The sequence below is a fragment of the Ursus americanus genome, chromosome 11 (genome assembly GCF_024610735.1).
Source record: "Ursus americanus isolate L20-20 chromosome 11, mUrsAme1.1.p, whole genome shotgun sequence".
NCBI classification, from domain to species: Eukaryota; Metazoa; Chordata; class Mammalia; order Carnivora; family Ursidae; genus Ursus; species Ursus americanus.
The window spans coordinates 68,969,693-68,993,344 of record NC_142137.1 but is presented as its reverse complement, the minus strand read 5'-3'; the positions used below and the strand labels follow the sequence as shown (position 1 = coordinate 68,993,344).

Here is a 23,652-nt window from a genome sequence, read left to right as displayed (position 1 = left end):
ATCCTCCTAAAAAACAAATCCCCACCTAATGGTGTTAACTAGGATCCATCTCTGAACTACCTTGGGACCCCTCAAGAAAGGCACCACTTGCCAAAATTCTCACGTCCCCTTTGGTGGGGACCAGGTTCGTTGGTCTGATACTCTCTCCAAAGAGTTGTTATTAGCGGAGAGTCTGGTCATTTTGGTTAATACTCGCTCCAAAGAAATATTAATCAGGCAAATTATCTACTTGTGCTGCTGGGTGCCAGAGCCTTCGGGGGGTGATGCCCTACGAGCCACATCCCAAAGCTGAGGCCCCGGCGAAGTGCACAGGAGGGGGCCAAGGAGGCATGCCGCTGGTGGAGGGTGACTACCTGGTATCATGGGCACTGCTGATGGGTTTGGGTGGCGCAGAGTCGCTGCCAGAGGGGCCGGGGCGACTGGCGGCGGTGGCGGCAGTGACAGAAGCAGCAGTGGGGCTGCCGTGGCTCCGTGCATCCGAAGGCACGCTCCGAGTGCTGAGACGAGAAGAAAAGCTTCAGGAACACAGCTGAGAAAAGGCACTGGACTCTCCAGTGGTTTTCAATTAAGAATAAAATAGGGTGAGGAAATGAAAAATATTTAAAAATATAAATTGCAAATTTTTCTTTGATTGAGACTCAGGTCTAGGTGTAAAAAAGAAAAAAAAATAATTATCTTGAAAATAATTGTGGTTTTTTCCTAGCAAATAATGTCAAATAAAATTAACTTTTAAAAAGTGATTCTACAGGGGAGAGAAAATGCTCACTCCCTCAAGATGCAGAAATGCCACCACATTCAAGGGAAATACTTTGTACTAGAGTTTCAGAACTCACTTTAGTATTTAAATTGCTTCAAGGTTACATACACACATGAAAGTCAAGACTGGAAAGATCATTCCAATTTTTCTTCAGTGCTACACTATGTTTAGGATTGTTTTTCAAATGTTTTACTATGCTATGCACACTCAAATTTGTTTTTGTAAGGTCATTTTCAAAGAAAGAGAAAGAAAGAATTATTCCAAAGCTGGTAAGCATTTAGTAGCTTGAGGTTATAAATAAGCTGAGAAACTAAGTTATGTGGAAAGGTACAAGTCGGTTTTAAAGTTGCATCTCTTTTTGTCTTGCAACTAAGGCACTGTGGTGTATCTTCGAGATAATGCAACTAAGAGCTTTTAAAACAGTAGGAACGAGAACACAGAAAAAATACTCCATGATCAGAGCAAGCACCCAGTAGCCATCAGAGCAGGACCATGCGCATCAGAGAAGAATCCATACAGCGGAAGGCTAGATAAGCTCCAAATACCTGAAACCCTCTGGCGTCGGGATGATGAGATGTGGGTTAGGAGGGTCACTGTGGCATCGCGGCACCTTCACAGGACGGGGGCTGTTCCGATGAATAGCTGCCAGCGACAATGGTGAAAGTGCCACTTGTTAAAGGGGTCAACAGAAAAAGCCAAAGCAGCTCACTACACAGAAACGGGATGGGACTTAACTTTGCCACTGGCCAAATAAACCCATTATGTAAGTAAGAAAATCATATCACATAGACAAACATTGTGGAAAACGTTACTTTTAAAAAATTAATAAAAGGTATATTATACGTTCAAACTTTTAGCCATCAAAAACATTTCCTAAATCCTGGAGAGAAAGTACACAAAGGATGTGAAACAAACAATGGGACCCAGCTAGAGACTGATGGGACCCAGCTAGAGACTGAAATGTAGCATCTCTCTAATAAAAAAGAGTTCTTTATGCTGGCTACATTTTTAGAAAGATTCTGGCCCATGCTGATACTTCAACCGGTTCTGAGTTAGGGACAGTCACTGTCAGTTTCCTGAGTAGAAGGAGTTTCATTTAATTCCTTTAAACCAAAGGAAGAGGATTAGACACAGTTTAAATGGGTTATTCTTTTTTTCAGAACATGTTTTCTTCTCTTTGTTTAAATATTCTGGTAAAAACTAGATAAAATTTAAAATAAGGATTTAAAGGGCCCTTGCCTAGTGATTACAGAAACACTGATAATTCTCCTTTCCCTGAAACTAGACACCACTGGCATAGCGCACCTGTTACATTTTGTCTATTTCACCCTGACTCGTGCCCTCTTACTTTTGACTTGGTTTTAACCCTCCTTAATTTTTTAAATGTCATATTTTCTCTTCATATGAATAATTTCGCTCCATGTTTTATTTCATCTACATATGCTTTATTCTAAATGGAAATACTTCCTTCTTCATGGTTCTGGTTTGTTTGTTGTCAATAACATTACATTACAGGAAATACATTACACAGGAAAGACCGACGTCCCCAAAATGGAGAGATCTGAAGGGAAAACTTGCAAAACTTGTTTGTTGTCAATAACATTACATTACAGGAAATACATTACACAGGAAAGACCGACGTCCCCAAAATGGAGAGATCTGAAGGGAAAACTTGCAAAACAAAAATCACGCAATTATTAAGAAAAAATTCAGGCAGTTTGTGTCTCTGGTTCATTATCTCAACAATTATGATCATAAATGAAAGAACTCCAATAGTAACAAAGATAAAAAGAGAAAAAAAATAAAAATGCCTCGGGAAAGAAGGTGATGTCTTTAATTCAGCAAACATACTGGGAACTTTGGAGTCAAAAATCACTACAAAATTTCCCCTTCAAGGTGTAAAAGAAAGACATGCTGCTAAAACACACACACACACACACACACACACACACACACACACGTTTCGCATTTTTCATATATGAGAGAGAACATTTAAGAGTATATATAACTAACTGCTGCGAAACTGTGATATTTCATTGAAAAGAAAATCCCAACAGTCAGTAAACATAAAATAGACACTCTAATTTCACTAGTGAGATTTACTCTAGAGATGTTTTTCACGGCAAAAACTAACAAAACAAATGCCCACAAGGAAATGGTGCAAAGAACTATAATACACCCATAATGGACACAAGGCAGCCACTAAGGAGAATGAGTTGGATCTCTACCTGTTGACAGGGAGGAATTTCTACAGTTGTAAGAAATGCAAGAGAATATCCAATGTGATCCAACTTTTATACAGTAGAACAGGGAGCTTGTCTATGCTTGCGCGATGCCAGGAGAATAAAGAAGGCAGGGCACAATGCACCTGTACAATTACGTGAGTGTGCAGAACCTAGGGAAGGCTATCCACCAGGCTGTTGTCTGTGGTTCCGAGTGCAGGGCAGAGGGAGAGGAAGACAGCAGGCAGCGGGAACGACAGCTGGTAGGCTCTCCCTTTCACTAACTGCCCTTGTAAGGCAAGAGCACAAAACTGGATGCAGACTGCTGCTATGCACAGAACACTACGGTTTACAAAATCTAAATGCGGGACCCTCATTAGCATCTCATGTTGAGCATTTGCAGAGGAGGCTCAGCGATGTTACACGCGCAGCCCCAGGTCACCAGGCTGTCTGGCCATCTGACTCTCAGCCAGTGCCGTTTCCACCAAGCCACATGGCCCAGAAGACAAAGAGCACCTCCGGCCCACAGACAGCACTGTTAAGCCACCGTCCTACTAGCAGTTGGGGGAGAAGCACATGAAGAGTTCGTGATCCCACCTTAGCAGTGATTATCTATCAACTGTGGGAATATGACTGTTTTTTTCTTTCTTCTGTAGTATTTTTCTCCCTTGAAATTTTTTTCTATGTACATTTTCTACATTTCTCTACAGACTCTTTCTACGTTGTCCTTCTGTTACCATGAAAATGATTCCGTATATAATTAAGTATTTTAGAGAAGTGGTTTTTACTCAATTATTGACCACGTATTCTAGTGAAATATTTAAGATCAGAAAATCAAAGTTTTTAAGATAATATGATTAACCAAAAGTTTGATAAGAATATAGAATGCTATAAAATTATAACATTATATAAAATGTTCAAAGAGTTTTGCAAATGATAACTTTCATTTCATAACAACCCTGGGAGAATAAAAGGTATAAGCTGAGTAACAGAGAATTTTAGAGAATCCAAGCATTAAAACCTGGTCTACTAAATTTTCTGTAGCTAGCAAACACCCTTTAAGATACAGTTCCTGCCCAATAAGTTTACCGTTTATGAATTATTTTATCTTGTGCAATTTAAACTGCTTTAAAATCTCTAAGTTTTCATTTTTGGATGTTTACTGCATATAAATACAGTTTTGCTTTTATTTACTATCTCAAGAATGGGGGAAGGCACAGTCTTTTTCTGATATATTTTGAAGTTTCAACATACTCTGTAAAACTGTAATTGAAAACTATAATGAAAATATATCATAGCATCACTTATGTTTTTTGTTTTGTTTTTTTAAATAAAATCAGTTAAGAATTTACTCTGTTAGTGAGGAAAGTCTTAGCTGTGGAGAAGAAAACAAACTCCTTCTCCTTTGAAAGGTGAGGAAGGGGACAGAACAATTATACTCACTTCCCTCTATCAAGAAAGGCCCTCGCTCCCTAACAGCTATATCTCCAAGTCTTTCCTTCCCAGAAGAAGAGATTTTAAGGGGGAGAACAGAATCACTGTTGGTGCGCAAAATACTAAGTAATTAAAATGTGTAGTTAACACTGCCGGCGGGCAGTGAATATGCTGTGCTGGCATTGTAATCTTCCTGTTGGACTTGGGACTGTGGAGTTCCCCACTACACACCTCATTCCTGTCACTGTCATCTCCTTCGGTATTGCTAAAGAACTTCTCTACACAGCGTGAAGGGCTGTAGCTGCAAGCTGATGTGCTTGCCCAAAACTGGGAGGTGCCAGGGGAAATGTTCTAACTGCCGTCTTACCAAGGTACAAACCTGTAACAGGACTGTGTGGCTTTCCTATCACATGGCCAATGCACTCATTCATCAAGGCTTGAAGACTCTAGGAAAATGGGAAAGGACAAGGGAAAGAATGTACATTCTCTCAATCAGGTAAGTAGCACAAATTAAGCTTTCAGTATATTTAAAAGAAACATGCTATGCTATCCTTAGTAAATATTTTCAAAGTTCATTTAAAAGAAAATAGGTATAAACATGAACTGCACATGATTTAAAATAATAGTACTATATACCACTTGTTTTTATAAATAAAAGCAAATTAGCATTCAATTCCCCACAAGGCAATGATGTGCACAAGCAAGGGACTTCTCCTATAATCATCTCTACTATTCAGAGGCTAATATGATTAAATTCACATGTTGAACATCATCTTTTTGAGCTGATGGAAAGTACTGGAAAAACAGCGATAATATTTAACATCTGGCATGCTCTCAAATGACGCATACTGAAGTGAAATGGCTAATCCTTGTTCTTCATTAAATTGCTAAAAAGCAGCAACTAATAAATCAGCACTTTATAAAATCTGAAACTGACAAATATTTTACAAATGCCAGGCTTCACAGCTATCCACTGACTTAGTCAATTGAACAATATTGTTATAAAAAGAAAAGAACATGGAATATCTTACTATTCGTTGTTACGAATGCCTTAATTTTCAGTGCTATAATAATTATGAAAAAATATTTAAGAACTATAAAAAATACACAATCAGGAACAGTGATCAACTTATTTCTTTAATAAAAAAAAAAACCCTCTAGAATATTCCATACCAAGAAGTCATCTTCTGGCAAAGCTGAAATAAAGGCAGGTTCAATGGCTTGTAGAAAGTCAAAACCTTGGGTTGCCCACCTGTTAGATGAGAAAGTTCAATAATCACAAAACCAAAAAAACGCTGTAGCAGTTTTAATCTATACCACACTGAAGAGTAATCTGACTGGAAAATTAACACCTAAGAAAAAACACACTTTTTGTCTTTATGTAAATGCCTAGGGTTGAGTAATTTTATAGAATGTTTTGAGAAAAAAGGACAAACAGCTTCTTAATAAAGGAACTGGTTACCGATTTGTTTCCATTTACATTCATAAAAGGGTTAAATTTCATGAGAAAGGGAAGAAAAACAGCAATCAGGAAGACCTGTCCAGACAGAATGTGAACTCCCTTAAAGTTAACTCATTACAGAACAATTTTTTTTTAATTTTCCAAAAATTACGGGGTTTTCTGTATTAATAGTTTCATTTAAAAACAAAACAAAGCAAAATCCTATCAAAGAGTTCAAAACGCTCCTTTTTGTGTCATCTGCTCAGAAATCTCACATAAAATATACATGAAATATTACCATTCCCACTTCCCTCTCTTATTCCCGCATTTCCTGGCTTCCCAGGCTACAGCATTCACACTCTCTCTCTCTGCAGCAGGAATACTGAGTTACTTGCAGTTCTAGGAAACATCTACTTGGTCATTACCTGGGTCTTGTACCTCGACCACTCTCACATTTAGTTAGGACATAGTTCATCCATTTCCGGGCAAAGCTTATATATTTGTCTCCTATCTTCTGTCTAAACTCTCCAGACATCAAACGAACAACTTCTTTATGATACTGTAAGAAGATTTTGTGTATATCAAAATTAAGAAGAAAGTAATGATTATATAAATATCTAAACACTACAATGCCACATCTGTTTCAAATGCCATTTTTCTAAAAACAAAAAATAAAACCCAATTAAAATTTACATATTTTCAAGAGTATGAAGAATTATAGATAATGTCTCAAAATGCAGTTTCACCAATGTTTTACTCATAAGTTTAAATTACGAATGTACTTTCAGAACATTAAACATCTCTTGAAGGTTTTAAAATATAAGTAGAAAGCTGGTAGCACAAAATAAAAACTGGGCAACTATCTGACAATTTAAAAGGAAACCAACATTTCTGATACTCAGTAATGGGTAAGACGACATTCTTGACGAAGCTTGATGACAATCAGTAATCTGATTTGCTGTACAAGAGTCCTCATACTTTTGCTAAGTAAGTTACAGAGCAACTGCGAAGTTACACTGTGTTTTTCCTCTTCTTTTGTACCTACCTCGAACCCAAAGTTGTAGCCCTGAATCATGGCTTCTCGGTAGTACTGCTGCAACGTGACAGACTCCGATTCATCAACTTCGGCATCAAATTCTGAGGTGAACATGTGGTCCACTCGGTCAATGGCATCGCCTATTCTGTTGCAAAGCTCTAGGGCATCATTCTGAAGAGTCCCAAACCATAATTAATGCAAAGCAGATCACCTAATACTTAGCTGTATCTTAAAGGAAGATTTCTTTCATCATCACAGACATTAACCAGTGCAATATATTTGGGCCATATTTATTTTGGTTATTCAAAAATAAAGGAAATGTATTGTTTATTTATTATTTTTGTTTTTATTTGTATTAGGTATTCTTTAACATCTTATGAAATACAAGAAGACAAAAAAATCCACTTACAATGATAATGCCTAATTACTATGTGGTCTCTGAATAGATGCTCTCAACTCCAATTATTTTACATCTCAACCACCAGCTGCTTTTTCCCCCTGGGCAGTTGCTGAAGTATGATTTCAATCCAACAGGAAGACTGTATTGTCCTTCCTATCTCCCTGCCACTCCCTAGCTCAGGGGTTCTCAGTTGGGGTCTCATTTGGGGTCGATTTTACCCAAGGGGACATTGGCAATGCCTATTTCGGTTGTCAAAACTTGGGGAGATGGGGAGCGGCTGGGTGGCTTAGTCAGTTAAGTGTCTGCCTTCGGCTCAGGTCATGATCCCAGGGTCCTGGGATCAAGCCCCGCATCGGGCTCCCTGCTCGGCAGGAAGCCTGATTCCCTCTCCTACTTCCCCTGCTTATGTTCCCTCTCTTGCGGTCCCTCTTTCTGGAAAATAAATAAATAAAATCTTTAAAAAAAAAAAAAACAAAACTTGGGGAGATGGGGTGTGAAATCATTTGACAGCTAGTGTGTAGAGATCAGAGATGCTGCTAAACGTCCTACAAAACAACTCCCCAAAACAAAGAATTATTGACCCCAAATGTCAATATTGCAGAGGTTGGAAAACCCTGTCCTAGTTCACGCTCTGTTGTCTCCCTAAGCAGGAGTACAATCACTCCAAATTGGACCCTCTTCCACTCACCCTTAAACACACACGTATATACACATGGTCTCCACTGGGCAAGCCCCTTACAGACTTTTCCAAAATATTCTTCCTAAATATTCAACTACTCTCTGAAGCTTAGAAAAAATTAAATCCAAAATATCTCAATAGCCTGATTTTTGCCCACCTGATTTTACCAGCCTTATCTCCCATGACTTTCCATGTACACACCAAGATGCAACTCCCAGATGTGACCAGAAAGATCTAATATCTCCCCCCTCAGTATTCACCACAAATTCCTTGTGCTCAAGAATAATCAATATCTTATATAATTTTGCACTCTCCAGAGTTCATTGACTCAAACTAAAAGAAAAGACAAAAGTTCCTTGCACTGGCATTCGAGTAGGATGGCAATCGATGAGAGAATGTGTTTCTAAGTGAATGAGATAAGTCAGACTGACAGAAGGAACAAATGTTTATCAAACTACTTAGAGTTTCAAGACGTGCTTCTTCTTCAAGAAGTCAAGCCTTAAATGTGACAAAAAATGCATAACTGATGGCATAACTGATGGCCTGTGGAAAAGTGTGGATCAGACTGAGACCGATGAACGGAAGACAAGTTAGAGGTGGTGAAAACAGGAAATAATGGGAAAAGAAGGTGAGGATCCGGCTTGCCCTGAACTCTGAAGGCCTAGTGCCTGTCTACGACTAGCTTTCTCTACTACATTTAATTTGGTTGAATTACCAGTTATATAAAAGAAGAAATAGATCTTTTTTTAGGTTACACGTTACTGATCTGGAGAACCTCTAGCACATACTCGTAACTGCTAAAGAAGAAAGAAACCCAGACTAGGAGTGAAGAGACCTAAATTCCAGTATCAATTTGGCTACTAACCAACCATGTGGCCATTCAGAAGTCAAATAACTGGTCAAATTTCTATCCCTTCCAATTCCAACATTCTATGGTTCCAAGAAAGATCTGGGAGGTTTTAGTGAAGACATGGGACAATGTGTACCGGGAAGAGGGAGAACGGTAAGGACCACGTTAAGACTTCAGGTCCCTCGGGGCGCCTGGGTGGCTCAGTCGTTAAACGTCTGCCTTCAGCTCAGGTCATGATCCCAGGGTCCTGGGATCAAGCCCCGCATCGGGCTCCCGGCTCAGCAGGAAACCTGCTTCTCCCTCTCCCACTTCCCCTGATGGTGTTCCCTCTTTCACTGTGTGTTTCTCTCTGTCCAATAAATAAATAAAATCTTAAAAAAAAAAAAAAAAAGACTTCAGGTCCCTCGGGTGGAATAACACTGTCACAAGAGGATGCCTCCACAGCATCACCTCCACACACAAACTAAGGAGCTAGGGTGGAGGAGGCGGTGACATACCTTCAGCTGCTGCAAAGCTCTGGCAATGACCGGCTGACTGGACGTCTGCTCCTGGCGCAGAGTCATGAGTCCCTCGATGGACTGCTGGAAAGCTTTTCTCTGGCTGGTGAGATGGGCAGACTGCATGACCACAAGTAAAAGATTATCCACCTGGGGGGAGAATAAAGCACAGGGCTTAAAAACAGACCTACTTACCATTTCCCATTCTAGGTCAATCCCTAGTCCAAAAACAATGCCAACCTTGTCAGGACTACCAGGCCAGTAACCCCTAGATCAGAAAGTAGTTTTTAAGCAGAGTTACTCCCTGCCGTGGGAGCAACGCTCCGCAGTGGGCACTGCTGTCTAAGGTCTCCCACACAACGCTGAAAGACCCCATGGAACTGTGCAGGCAGGGGGTCTCTGAAACATCCCAGTGCAAGTAACTCAGACTCCTGCAGCAGTGTGTGTGCGTGTGTGTGTGTGTGCGTGCGTGCATGTGTGCCAGAACAGCCTGTGAAGCTGGAAAATACAGGATTAAGAGAGGGATGAGTGCCCTTCCATGAAATAGACAAAATCAAGACTTTATTATCTTTTTCTTTTAAGTGACAGTCACTGCAGTATTTTGCATAGAAGTGTGTGTGATGTGACCAGAGTTACATATTATAATGATTGTTCTCATAGTACCCAAACAAACACACACACAGACTTGGATGAGGGAAGGTGAGGCTGGAAGCAGGGAAACGAAAAGTGAGACACTGCACTAGGCCAGGAGCGGGATGACAGTCTGACCATGGCAGGCGCTCTGGACTGCAGACAAAGTGTCATAGACCGGAAATGCTCCGATGTGTTAGGGCTGGGGATGAACTGGAAGGGTAAGAGGATGAGTTTATATTAACGGTCACATTCTGGTTTCAACAACTGAGTGGCCAGAGCACCATCCGCTGAGACAGGGAACATGAGCGGAAGAGCAGATCATGTGGAATCGAGAGGACAGTAAGCCAGTGTGTTCAACGCCAGCCAGAATGAGTCTGAGACGCACGTGAGCACGCACACCACTGTCCCGAGGTCAACAAAGAGAACATGAGAAGGCTTCTTACGGGTTTTAATTAATGAGTTATACAAATCATCATGGGATCCCTGTTGGGCAGGTAGGTAATAGCCTTTACTACAAAAATATTAACTAACAGCAAGTAAACCAGAGTACTTGAACAAGTAGAATTTCTGGATCATGAGCACACAGATCATGGCTGAACTAAGTAAAGATATAAATATTTCAAATATTCCAGTAGAATCTAACATACTTACAGATTCTGGAGGAATATCTTAGCACAAGTTGTGATACAAAATTTTTAAAACATCGAGCCTTATTTTTGGGAAGTCAACACTTGAGATGACTATGACAGCTAAACCAATCACTCAGGAATTGCTAATAATTTATTCTTCCTAAAAATATTTTAGGTAAATAATACTGCCTCAATGTAGGGTGGGGAGTAGTGGATATGGGAACTGGGAGTGACACACCTGCATGCTTCTCAGGGTATCAACAGTCTCGACCTGAGGCACAATTTTGACAGGCTGTGCTTCCCACGTGGCCCAGCTATCTTCTGAATCCCGAGCGCGATCACTATGCTTGGTTAGCAGGAGATAGGCATCAAGCAGTTCATCATCCGACTCTTTCGAGCAATCCTTTCCTGCGGCTGCATTGAGTAACTGCAAAATAATGTTCTTCTCTGCAGCAAAAGTGTCTAGAACAAACATCTGCAAGTTTTCTAAGCCAGGAATCTGTACCTGTAGAAGAAATGATCCAAAATCTTAGATAAGGGAATGTCACATGTTATAAAAATGTTATTTAAAATACACAAAACTAGAAAAAGATAAGCAGGTGTGGGGAAGGCCCGCGCTGAGGGCATTGCAAGGAGCCCAGTCCCATGTGACTGGAGGAGGAGCGGGGGAGCACAGGAGTGCTGTGCTGGAGGCCTGGGAAGGCTTCTCCACTCACTGGGCATCCTCTAACTGCTTTATTTTCAAGAAGCAAGAAAATACCTTCAGGGGAGGAACGCCAGACTGAAATGACCTTAATTGATGCTACTTTGTGATGCTTAACAGAAAGTAAAAAGGCAAAAAAATATTAATACGGATTCATTAATCGTTCTTGGTGGGGGCACCATGAGAAGCCTTTAAAGATCATTTTAATAAGGAACACATACGTGATACTGTTGTGCAAATCACAAATAACTGTAGGAGGGATAACACCGTGGGCCTGGGATACAATTTCCAGTAACAATATCATACACTGAATCTGTAAGTACTAAGTATCAAACAACTTAAATGGTAGTAAAGATGAGGACTCAAAAAGGGGAGCTAGTGGTAAGTTGGGCACTGAAGGCCAAAGTTCCTATAAAAAGTCTGAACTGTTTCAGAAAATGTGACGGTAAAAACAAAACAACTACTTAAAAATCAACCATTAGGGGTGCCTAGGTGGCTCAGTCAGTAAAGCATGGGCCTTCAGCTCAGGTCATGATCCCAGGGTCCTGGGATAGAGCCCTGCATCAGGCTCCCTGCTCAGCAGAGAGCCTGCTTCTCCCTCTCCCTCTGCCCCTCCCCCTACCAGGTGTGTGCACGCACACGTGCACGCTCTCCTCCCCCTCTCTCAAATAAATGGATAAAATCTTTTAAAAAATCAATTATTATTTTATTATTTTACATTACTATTTTAGATACATTACCTTAAATATATGTGTAACTAATTTTAATGAATTGTATGAGTAAATATTTGGTTACTTTATTTGCATTCTAAAAGCAAGTTAATAAGTATGAAAAACTTTGTTTTTCTGAGAAATTATGAGGAAGTCTTATTACTGGCATCAATATATAGCCAGCAAAGCCTAAAATATTTACCAGTTTGACCATGAAGAGAAAGTTTTCCTGTTTTAGAAAAAAAAGGAAAGGCAAAATATTCCAATTATACCATCTTTAATATTTACCTTAACATATCGTTTTGATTTCAGAACATCCAGAAGGTCTCTAACTGGGGCTGAAAGTATGAACTCTGCTGCTATTTCCAGGTCCTAGGATCATAGTTACAAAGAAACTTCTTTAGGGTTAGCTTTTAAATAAAATATGGTAAAAGAAACATTTTTAAAAATCAATCAGGATTGTTAACTCACCTTTCTCAACATTTTAGCAAATCCAAGTGCCTTAGAGGCTCTCTCTCTAGCTTCATGAAAGAGCTCCTTCAGTGCTCGACTAATCTCTATAACAGATCTCCTGCCAAGTTGATTGAAATCCAGTTAGAGTACATTAGAGTACATCAAGAAATAGATAGCAATAAAGATGAAGCAAATTCCAAATCACATTAATAAAGACTGAAAATTGGATAAATGGGAGCAAGCAATTATTGAGAATGTACTTGAAATATTCAGAAGCTTGCTCTCTTGTGGTTTTCTAGAAAGTACTTGTATTCTTCAAATAAGTAAGGCACATACTATAACCTTCAAATAACAGTAAGCTTTATTTTCTAAAGATGCCCTTATAATAGTTTCTTGAGTTTGAGATAAAGTTCTTACACCAACTCCCAGCTCAGAATCTTACTAAAAATGAATATATACATGCAGTGGCGGGCTGGTGAATGTCTAACCGGCTCCCCTCAAAGAACTGTCTTATATGGTGTCTGGAGATTCTTGTGGTGTAGATACTCCCATCGTCGCTGCCTGTAGGCCACCAGTGTGACAGCACTGAGCTGCGACTGGAGAAGAGACGTGTGGGATCGCACCTCGGCTCTCTGGAGCCAGGACGAACCACTGCACACGAGCCCACGTCCTAGATCCATCGCAAGTAAACAATCAGAGCATCATCAGAGCCGTTCTCTAGTTTACGCGAGCTTAGATCTCCAATTTTCCCTGCTTACTTGGAATCCACCACATTGGCTCTCAAAACTACAAGGCCTTCTACAAACTGACTCATTCTGATTCTCGGCCATTCAGCACTGTCCCAGGTAAGAATCTGTGTGGATACTTGTTGTTTTAACCCTGGCATGATGACATCTCTGGTGTCCTGAAACCCAAAATGTGTTTCTCATCAAATTTTGGACGGTGAGAGAAAACATTTCAGGTCTAGAGAAGTCAGCTCCCCCTGAGCATTTCCAAAGGTTGAATCATACGCTATCGCTTATAATTGGCCACAAAATAGCTGTATGGCTGATATTGACACAAAAACAGCAATTTAACCTGGTCCAACCTGAATACTATCTCACGGACGTGGAGGAAATACAACAGATGCATAAGCCATGGTTTCACGTACTCAAGCTTAAAGTTCAACAGAAGGAATAAGCCATGCATAAAAACAATAACAACGTGCCAAGTATCAATTAAATGTATTAATGGACTGCTATGGAGGTGAGGGCATGGGGAGAAACAGAATTATTTAATTAGAACCATTCTAGGACACAGGGATGAATTCTCTCTACTCATTTTTAGTCAACTTACACTCTCTCCTCTCCTCTCCTCTCAAGACACTATTTTCATTAGGCTAACTAAATTCTAAGTTCACCTGCAAAGAAGATTTCACAGAAAATCCTAAGCAAGCACACGAAAAGATAAGAGTAATAAACAGAAGTCTTTCGGTCTACTATGGAAATGCCTAAGGTCCAACATGGTTGGGTTTGAACACGGCCCATTCTAGACTCATTGCCACAATCAGAACTCTGTGAAGTAAGGAATGGGGAGGAAAGGAGCGGGGCCGCACCTGATTTCATCTGAGGCGTTGCTGTCGTCAGCGCTGGTCCAGAACTCCGCACAGCTCTCCTGCAAGCCAAACTCTAAAAAACTTCCTGTCGACTTCAGCAGCATCCCCGCGATGTCACTAGGGAACAAGAACACGAAAATAAACCAGGGAAGAAAAATTGTCCTCGCTCATTCTAATTCTTAAATAAGACACCGAAAGGGTCAGCTACTGTTTTAATAGTTTGAAAATCAACAACAGTGAGAATCTGCTTTTACTATAAAATCATGATGAATGTGAAAAAGAGGAACTCTTCCATTATGAGCAAGTATCTATCTTTGTTCTATTTCCTCGGTTTTATCATAAGCCTTAAAATCTTAAACTATATTCAGAGCAACTATGTAATTATTATGTAAGTGTAATTTTCATCTTAAAAGTCCAAAATGGTATAAAATGGCCTCAAATATATATCTAAGACAAGATGTTTTTAAAAGCCTAATAAACTAAACGATAGCGTAAGAAAACAAACTGAATTTCTTAAATGCAACTGTTTGTACAAATTTCCCTCACAAGTACCTTTTCATAGTCCATCAACATGAAATGTTCCATACGGCTGATTCTTCTCTCTGAGTACGCAAGCTAAATACTAGGGTTAAAATGTAAACCCAAGTGTATAAAACAAATTCAAAGGAGTATAGTAAAGATTCACCAGCAGCTTACTGACCTCTTCACTCAAGGAAAGGAGCTTCTATCTAATAAAAGAGAGCAGGTAAGCACGCAAACAGCGGCAGAGGACTCGTCAGGGGAGGGAGACCAAACCCACTTGAAGGCCTGGCTGCACGGGCCTGCAGGCAACGCAGAACGGTACCCTGACAGCAGCAGTGGGAAGAGGGGCTCTGTCAGGAAGGGAATGGAGGAGGGGAAGTCCAGGAAGAACAATGAATGTGATCAAAAGGCATGAAGATGTGTTAAGCAAGAGGCCTGGTTGTGAAAAGAAATTGCACAATGTGAAAGGAGCAGAAAGGTGGTGGAATAAGACTGAGAAAGTACACTGGGGCCATGCAGCAGAAGGCTCGCGTGTCATGCTAACTATCCAACTTTCATTTGGTGGGCAAAGAGGCCAGGCTTTAAAAGTAACTGAGTGGAAAGTGGCCTGATTACAAACCCATTTTCAAGAACAATAGTATACAAGGACATCCACGAAGGGTTTAATCCACAAACACTGAGTATCGGTTATGTACTAAGCAGCATGGAGCAGAACAGATAAAAATCCTTCCAGTGAATAGAGGAAAAAACAAGAAATAAAATAAAAAAGGAAGAAAAGATATAGTTCAGATATTCTTAAGTGCTATGGAGAGAGACAAAACAGGAAAGGGAACTCAGAAGTACTCATAAGTAGAAATTTCCATGTTAAATATGGGGAAGATGACATTTAGACAAAGATCTAAAGGGAGTGCAAAATGGGTCATGAAAATAATTGGGGGAAGAGCCGTCCAAGCAGAGAGACCACCAAGTGCGAAGGACCTGAGGCAGGAGCGTGCCCAGCATGGGAACACAAGAAGCCCCTGCGGCTGTGCAGTAAGCCCAGGAGAGCCTAGCAGGGGAAGAAGACAGAGGTTTAGTGACAAGTCAGACTGCAAGCCTGAAGGGCCACATTCAGGCACCCTCACTTTCATTGAGGAAGCAGGGAAGCCATGGAGTATTTGGAACAGAGGAGAAAATAGTCTGATGTGCATCTGAACGAGATCACTGGCTGTGGCGTTGAGAACAGACCAAAGGGACAAAGAGCTGAGCAGAGAGACTCCTGGAGAGCATCTGCAGTCATGTGAGAAGTAACAGCCTGGGAAGAGCTGCAACAGGGAATAGTGTGCAGGGGTCAGATTCTGGATCTTTCCTGAAGGATCAGAGGTAGCATGTGAGACAAAGAAAGCAGTTAGGAATCACTGGGAGACTGACGGAGCCTGGGACAAACAGCACATGAAGGAGACGAGTGCTGTGCTGACACCACGGGCTCGGCCGAGCGAGGGCCACACCAGGGGCCAGTCCCTCAGCGGGGCCTGGAAAGCTCGGGAGCTGCTCAGAGCAAGGCTGGTGCAGGCCAAGGCCAGAGCCCCCACTGCCCAGACCTGAAGGACGAGCAGCAGACAGAAACAAGGAGACTGACGAAATGGGGGACGCCGTGAAATCACATGAATTTGTAGTGCAAATAAACAGTGATCTTTAAAACCATCTCTCCGCAGGCAGGCCAGCCTGGAGACAGAAACTGCAAACAGAAGAAATGGCAAGGCCGAACGACAGGAGACTGAGAAGGCGAGATGCTGAAATGCGCCGGGAAGGCACTTCATCAGAAGGCTGACTTCGGGAAGTGAGCTGAACAGGAAAGGCAGACGCACGGGGAGTCAGGGCCTGAAGAGCTGGAGAGCTCTGGGGAAGAGCGAGCTCACGGCTAACTGAAAATACAGAAGGAGAGCATGTGACGAGGACGTGAAGAGGACAGGTGGCTGGGGCAGAAGGGGGAGCCTAGGTCTAGAGCAGGGGACAGAGGAGACAGAGACGACGACAATGCGCCTCTGCAGCTGGAAGAGCCGGCGAGCCGAGGCCCCGGAGAACACACACCAGGGAGGGGAAACGACCCCAGGCTGGTGTGAGAGGACGCAGCAGCCACCGGCGATCGGCGACCGAGTCTACAGCCGAGGCGTCAGGCGGCGGGGAGGGGCCCCCGCCACCAGCATTCAGCTCCTGGACAAGAGATGTCCATTTCCAAACACACACCAGTGACCACACTCTCCTCCCTCAGGGCTTTTCTCTGTTTACATTTCTAACCCGTGCCTCATGAAGAGATTCTGTGATTAGCAGAAACCCTGAAGCAGTCTCGGGGAGACGCACACCTTGGGTTCCACACGTCCCCACTGAGACGGATGCACACAGGTCTACAGGCCTGTTCTACTCGTCGGAGGCCTAAGAGGCTTTACACTAAGGCAGGGTTTCTCAACTTCAAAACTGACATTTTGGGTGGCCCATGTTTGGTTTGGGGGCTGTCCTGTGCACTGTATGATGTTTAGCCGGGTCCCTGGCCTCTAATCAGTCGGACCTCCCAGTCATCACAGTCAAAACTGTTTCCAGACCTTGCCAAATGTCCCCACGGGGCAACCTGCCCCCGGCTGAGCGCCCCCGCTCGGAGGACCCCAAAACCTGGCACACACACACACACAGGACTGGTTGTCACGCTCACATAACTGAACAGGCAAACGGGCTGGCAGGCGCTCTCAGGAGAATAAGGGTTCCTACCAGAAAAGTTTTCCAGCCTGTGCTTCTCCTCCTCGGATGTAATGAGTTATTTCTTTGGTGAAATTCCATTCTTCTTCTAACAGGTTTTTTAGACTATGGGAGGCTTGAGGTAACTGCTGCAGCATCTGAATCCAGCTTCTCATGTAATCAAAATACACCTTGAAATACAACAACATAAAGGGAGATATCTGAGAACGGAACTCAGCAGCTGCCAGCTTTCAGCTCTGTTAACCTGGAAACTACGACTCAGAAGGGCCAGTTGAGGGGGACGCTGAGCACGCAGCGTGGAGAGAAGCAAGATTCGTCGTCACAGGACTGCTGTCTACATGGGGATGTCTCTTAACCCTGCACAACTCAACTACCCGGCAACTTAACACATTATTTACAATCTCTTTCAATTACCAACAAAATAAAATGTTCACAATGTGTACAGAAGCAGAAAAAGAATCAAACTAAGAGCACCCAGAAATGTTCATTATTAATATATTGCGAACACTACTCCTTTAAGAGGTTGGGATCGTTACTTGTTTAACTGCTTATTTCAACTTTAGACAGTATCTTCCGTGTTGAGAGGGAATGAACACACTTTCCCTCACCATCCCGTCCTGACACCCAGATTTCTACGACACAGGTTTTTTTCAAGATTTATGACATGTAAATTATGATTTCTAATCAAAATACCCAGTTGTCCCAAAATGGGGTTTATGTCCACCGCAAGGCCTACGAGAACAGCCTTCCCATTCCTAAGTCCTTATTTCGATGTATCTGCTGCTTACTAGGGTTTCACTGTCCATCAGCTTTTCTCCAGACAGGGTCACAACTGCTAGATCACAAATCCCCACTGCCTATGGATTTTTTTACCGAAAGGACAACTCAATTGAGTATAAAAGACCTGAGTTACACATTCTCTGCCCCAGGACGCTGAAGGCATTACCAGCTTCAAACGCTGTGTGCTGTTCGAACAAAGAGCCCCGACACCGGCCTTGTCTCCCGCTGCCCCTGCTCCCTCACCCCTGGAGCTGCCTTGCTTTTTCTCTGGATTCTGTCTTTAGTCTTGGATCTCAGTTACCTCACCAGGCGACACCTCAGGGTTCACTGGAAGGAATGCTTCCTGAAATCCAGTGCTGACTTTCAGTCGGCAATTTCAGGTCTTTATTTTAAGAAAACTGTCTTCTGTTGGATGCTTCTGGGCCTCCGCCAGCCAGGCTGTGTGGTGGGAATCTGCAGTCCAGGGTCCCTCATGAACACCGGTGTCTGTGTACGGTGGAACCTACAATTCATGGGTCTACCACCATCTTCACCAAATGAAATAAATCTCTTAAACATGAGACCAGGACCCTCCTCTGGCTTCTCTGCGTGCTGCTCCCTCTCCCTGGCCTCCCTTCAACCTGGCTGTCTCCTGAGGACGGCCCTTCTCTCACCCACCCTGCCACGGGGCGCCTGTATGACCACGCCTTTCAAACCACTGCTCTTACAGTCTCATTTAAAAGCAAAACAAAATACCTGCCCCGTTAAGATTTACATCATCAGATACACCAAGGAACCCTTTCTGCAACCTGTCACCTACGGCTTTCCAAATGCCCGCCAACCTTCGTCACACTCCGACATCTGACATCATCTTCTCTCCGACCCTGGCTCAGCTACCACACTGTGCTTCACCCTAGATCTTGTCATTACAGAATCAACTCTCGGCCTCAAATCATCCCAAATAGCCTGATTCTAAAACCTCCTCTCCTCCTTCCAGTTTTCTGTTCAACTACCACCACTGTGACTGTTCTCTTGTTTAAGCCTTACCTGAACTCCAGCCCACAGGTTTCTCTTCTCTCTCCAGGTCACTACCCCTCACTCTGCCCCCTTTCTACCCTTACTCAGCTTAGAGCCCACATAGCCACCCTTCCCACACCACTGCGGGCACCACCCCACACTCCGCCACCTCTCCTTTCCTTTTCAGCCCACCTGCTTGCCAAACCCCAAAGCATGATGAGCCCGACAGCCCATGCCTCACACCCACACCCGGGAAGCTGAGGGCCATGACTGTCCTGGGACAAGGAGGCCGCTGCTCTACACATCGTAATCCCAACCACATGGTGTACGTTTCTGGTAATATTTGTATCTCCACTCACCTAGTCTCCCTCTCCCCTACGAGCACAGTCTGAAACTCTGCCATTTTTGTCAAACAGCCAATGCCCACCCTCACACATCTCACCCCTCCAAACGAAGAAAAAAAGGCATTAGATATAAAACCCCTCATCTTCTAAATACCAAAAATGCACACCCACATGCGACATGCTGTCCTCCCCTTCCTAGCAATGGCAGAGCGAAGCTTCCTCCGGATCTCAACACTTGTGTTTGGAGACCCACCTCCTCATGGCATCTGAGGAACCTCGCACCATCGATTTCGCTCTTCTCTGATACACATGTAATTCTGTTCATCTCTTTCCCTTAACAAAATCAGTCCCAAAGGCTTTCAAATGGTCTCTAGGAACTTCAATTTAAAAACTCTCCCTGGGGGCGCCTGGGTGGCTTAGTTGTTAAGCGTCTGCCTTCAGCTCAGGGCGTGATCCCGGTGTTCTGGGATCGAGCCCCACATCAGGCTCCTCTGCTGAGAGCCTGCTTCTTCCTCTCCCGCTCCCCCTGCTTGTGTTCCCTCTCTTGTCGGCTGTCTCTCTCTGTCAAATAAATAAATAAAATCTTTTAAAAAAATAAATAAATAAAAAATAAAAAAAAAATAAAAACTCTCCCTGGACCCACAACCTTCACTATGAACTCCACTGCGAGAGCCAGGCCTCAGCGGGAACCCCAGCTGTGTGTGTCTCAGCCCTCCCTCTGGGGTGTCTCGGCCCTCCCTCCTGAGTCTCAGCCCTCCCTCTGGGTATCTCGGCCCTCCCTCCTGCATCTTCCATAACTGCCACATCTTGTTCATCAGTTTCACATTTTCATTCCTCTTAAATTCTTTTTATGTGGTTTCCTTAAATCGATCACATGTTCCTACATCTCTATCATGTTTATCGCTTTGGTTATTTCTAAGGCCAGGGCCAGAGAAATGAGTTAAGACAGCTGATAACTTCAATGTGGTTTGTTGCCTCAAGCAAATGCTCACCAAGTACGTCCCTAGACCCGCACACATACATGCTTAGGCTTCCCGAGTCAGGATGATGATGTAACACAGAGTAAAGCCCCCAAGTCACAGAAATTCTGCATCACAGCCTGCTGCGTCCCCTCACCCTGGGAAGCTCGCATTGGCAGTGTTCCTCAGCTGCCAGGATACGCTCATGTGGCCAAAGTGTCTCCACTTCTGCTCCCCTGTCTTGCAGATCTGCCACTAACAGGTCCTCCACAGGGATTGCTCCTGCTTCTCTCCTGACTGTTCACATCCCAGATATCACAGCTCTAATGACTCACTGGCCGGGCTATGAGATAGTTAGAGCTTGTGCCCATCCTCATTTTAGCCCAGATTTCAAGGCAAATAACTGTTAACAGTTTTCTGGAGGCAAAGAGAGGAGAGCAATGTAGTCAATTTCCTCCTTTACTGAACATGGAATTTTGTTCTTTACTCTCCATTCTTTTTGCTGATTTTTGGTGAGGTTCCAGGGAAGGCTGCTGTGGTACATATAATGTGACTGACCATTCAAAGGCCATTCTCTCCCTCCTTCCTAACAGAAACACCGATTTTGCTTGGGTTCCCCAGTTTTCAAAACATGCCCCTGCCATTAGCCATCGAGCATACCCTGAGGCACAATTTTAAAATCACTGGTAATTTCTAGCTCTTCATCTGTGAAGTTATGGAGATGAAACTAAGGGAGATCTTGCCCCACATGGATCACTGGTAGCAAAACCGAGACTGAATCCTTAGCACTTGTAGCTCTAAGGAGTAACTTACTTCCCCTACATGTCAGACGACCCACAGGTACACCACGGACACTGTAGCTGAATGACCTGGAGGGCACAGTTCGCCTGCCCGATGCTCTTCCTTCCTGCCCCAGTGACTGCATGCTAAAGCGTGCTGTGCACACCTTTGTAAAACCACCAAAGACAGTTTGGAAAGCAAGCACTTTTTGGCTTTTTAAACTCCTGCTTTAACCATCCACTGAGAGAAAGAGAGAAAATAATTTGCTTTTGCATTTTTCCGTGACTTTTCAATGATAAAGACTTTTCTGACCTAAAAAATATTTAGTAGTTCAAAATGTAGCCACATTTTACACACTCTGGTCTTTTATGCATGCTCCCCAAACAATTAGGAAATAATTTCAAACTCAAAATTATTTCTTGTGATACGCTGGATGGTCTAAATCCCCTTTGCACCCACATTCTTCTTCTTTCTATCCTTCAACCATAGAGGCCGGAAAACTAAATATTTGCATCCTCAGACTCCATTACAGTCAAGAGGCAGGCAACAGTTTGGCCAACATGGCACAGGGGAAATCTGTCAGCTGTGGCTTCCAGGAGAGCTTTGCTGCTCTGGATTGATCTGGCAAGGAAACTTTTTCCCTTTTGCTTTTTCCCTTTCTTCTAGCCTAGAAAGTGGGGGTGGTATCTGGAGGTGCTGCAGCCATCCCGAGGCAGAATATAGTGCGATGTCACACAAAACATTCCAAAAACAATATACCCATAAACACTGTCATTTTTATATTGTTTCACTGACCTGCCACATGCCGGGATCATCTGTGCATATACTCTCATGAATCCAACCTGTGTTCATTATACACTAATACTCTGCCAGGCATTATGGAAGACAAGACCACTTCAAGCCATAGCCCCCCGTCTTATGAAGCTTTTGGGCTAGCTGGGGAAAGTGGAGAGCAGAGCAGATCTCTGAGTACGCAACGGCACAGCTCGCATCATAACTACCGTAGAGTGCAGAGGACGTACAGGTAAATGCACATTAAAGGCTGACGTTGTCAGATAAAGCTTTCTAGAGAAAAGTAAAACTTGCAAGTAAGTCTTATATGGGTGGATAAGGAAAAGGGATATGTCTATCAGGAGAGATAACAGGAGCAGAACGACAGAGGTTAGAAAGCACCAGTAAGCACAACACCTGTGGTGTGAGAAGCCTGGAGAGATCCTCCTGGAAAGAAATCAAAACAAGTCTGCTCCTGCCAAATCAGTGTTTACGATTCCTCGATTCCTCGAATGTACGAGGTTCCTCAGCTAACTTCTGACTCAGGATAAGAGCTCCCAGGTGTCCTCAGGCTAGCTGAGAGGACCCGTCTCCAAGTCGTCCCTGCACCCCAGCAGAATTCCGCCCTGGCATCTAGCACTTAGGGTGCAAGTATCCCCCGTGCCCAGGTCCCAGCAGGCGAGGAGCCTCTCACTGTCCACTCCTGCCTTCCCAGCCCTAGCTCGGGCAGGCGTTACAGAAATGGCTGATGCTAGACGGCTGGATAAAAAAGGACCGGACTATGATTCCATTTCTGGGCCATTCTGCTCTAAGATGAAGAATCTTGTGTTAAACAATGAACTAGGGTAAGCTTTGTCAAAAATTCTAATGCAAAAACCACTGAGGACTGGTCAAGATGTGGGTTTAGGTGAAACAAATTTAATCCTATACTAGATACAAAAGTCAAGTTGAAGACCACCGCTCCCCATCCCGTGCTTGCTCTCTCGCGTGCTCGCACTCTGCTCTCTCTCACATACACACACATACAGGCACTCGAGCGTGAGAACCCCCCCCCCCCAGGGTCTCACCACGAGCATCTTGTGCAGACACACACACACAGGCACTCGAGCGCAAGAATCCCCCCCCCAAGGTCTCACCACGAGCATCTTGTGCAGACACACACATACAGGCACTCGAGCGTGAGAATCGCCTCCCCCCACCCCAGGTCTCACCACGAGCATCTTGTGCAGACACACACACAGGCACGTGAGCACGAGAATCCCCCCCTCCCAGGTCTCACCACAAGCATCTTGTGCAGACACACACACACAGGCACGTGAGCGTGAGAATCGCCCCCCCCACCTCAGGTCTCACCACGAGCATCTTGTGCAGACACAGACATACAGGCACTCGAGCACGAGAATCACCCCCTCCCAGGTCTCACCACGAGCATCTTGTGCAGACACACACATACAGGCACTCGAGCGCGAGAATCCCCCCCTCCCAGGTCTCACCACGAGCATCTTGTGCAGACACACACATACAGGCACGTGAGCATGAGGATCCCCTCTCCCAGGTCTCACCACGAGCATCTTGTGCAGACACACACACAGGCACGTGAGCACGAGAATCCCCCCCTCCCAGGTCTCACCACGAGCATCTTGTGCAGACACATAGACACAGGCACGTGAGCGTGAGAATCCCCCCCCCCAACCTCAGGTCTCACCACGAGCATCTTGTGCAGACACACACA

General features: G+C 43.6%; 1 protein-coding gene across 5 annotated transcripts in view; it reads right to left on the bottom strand.

Moving 5' to 3' along the window:
• Window positions 1–23,652, bottom strand: part of MAP3K4 (mitogen-activated protein kinase kinase kinase 4) — a 110,037-nt gene that overhangs the window by 16,322 nt on the left and 70,063 nt on the right. For 2 of the 5 annotated variants that reach the window (XM_045805477.2, XM_045805476.2), the window contains exons 6-17: window positions 17,303–17,460; window positions 14,039–14,155; window positions 12,463–12,562; window positions 12,280–12,363; window positions 10,817–11,083; window positions 9,317–9,466; window positions 6,900–7,061; window positions 6,280–6,413; window positions 5,587–5,665; window positions 4,781–4,859; window positions 1,303–1,399; window positions 354–497 (exon numbers count right to left, since the gene is read on the bottom strand). In XM_045805477.2, the coding sequence (XP_045661433.2) occupies window positions 354–497; window positions 1,303–1,399; window positions 4,781–4,859; window positions 5,587–5,665; window positions 6,280–6,413; window positions 6,900–7,061; window positions 9,317–9,466; window positions 10,817–11,083; window positions 12,280–12,363; window positions 12,463–12,562; window positions 14,039–14,155; window positions 17,303–17,460 (1,571 nt within the window). The remainder of the gene's footprint in view (window positions 1–353; window positions 498–1,302; window positions 1,400–4,780; window positions 4,860–5,586; window positions 5,666–6,279; window positions 6,414–6,899; window positions 7,062–9,316; window positions 9,467–10,816; window positions 11,084–12,279; window positions 12,364–12,462; window positions 12,563–14,038; window positions 14,156–17,302; window positions 17,461–23,652) is intronic. The other 3 variants (XM_087865635.1, XM_087865636.1, XM_087865637.1) reach the window with 3 other exon arrangements.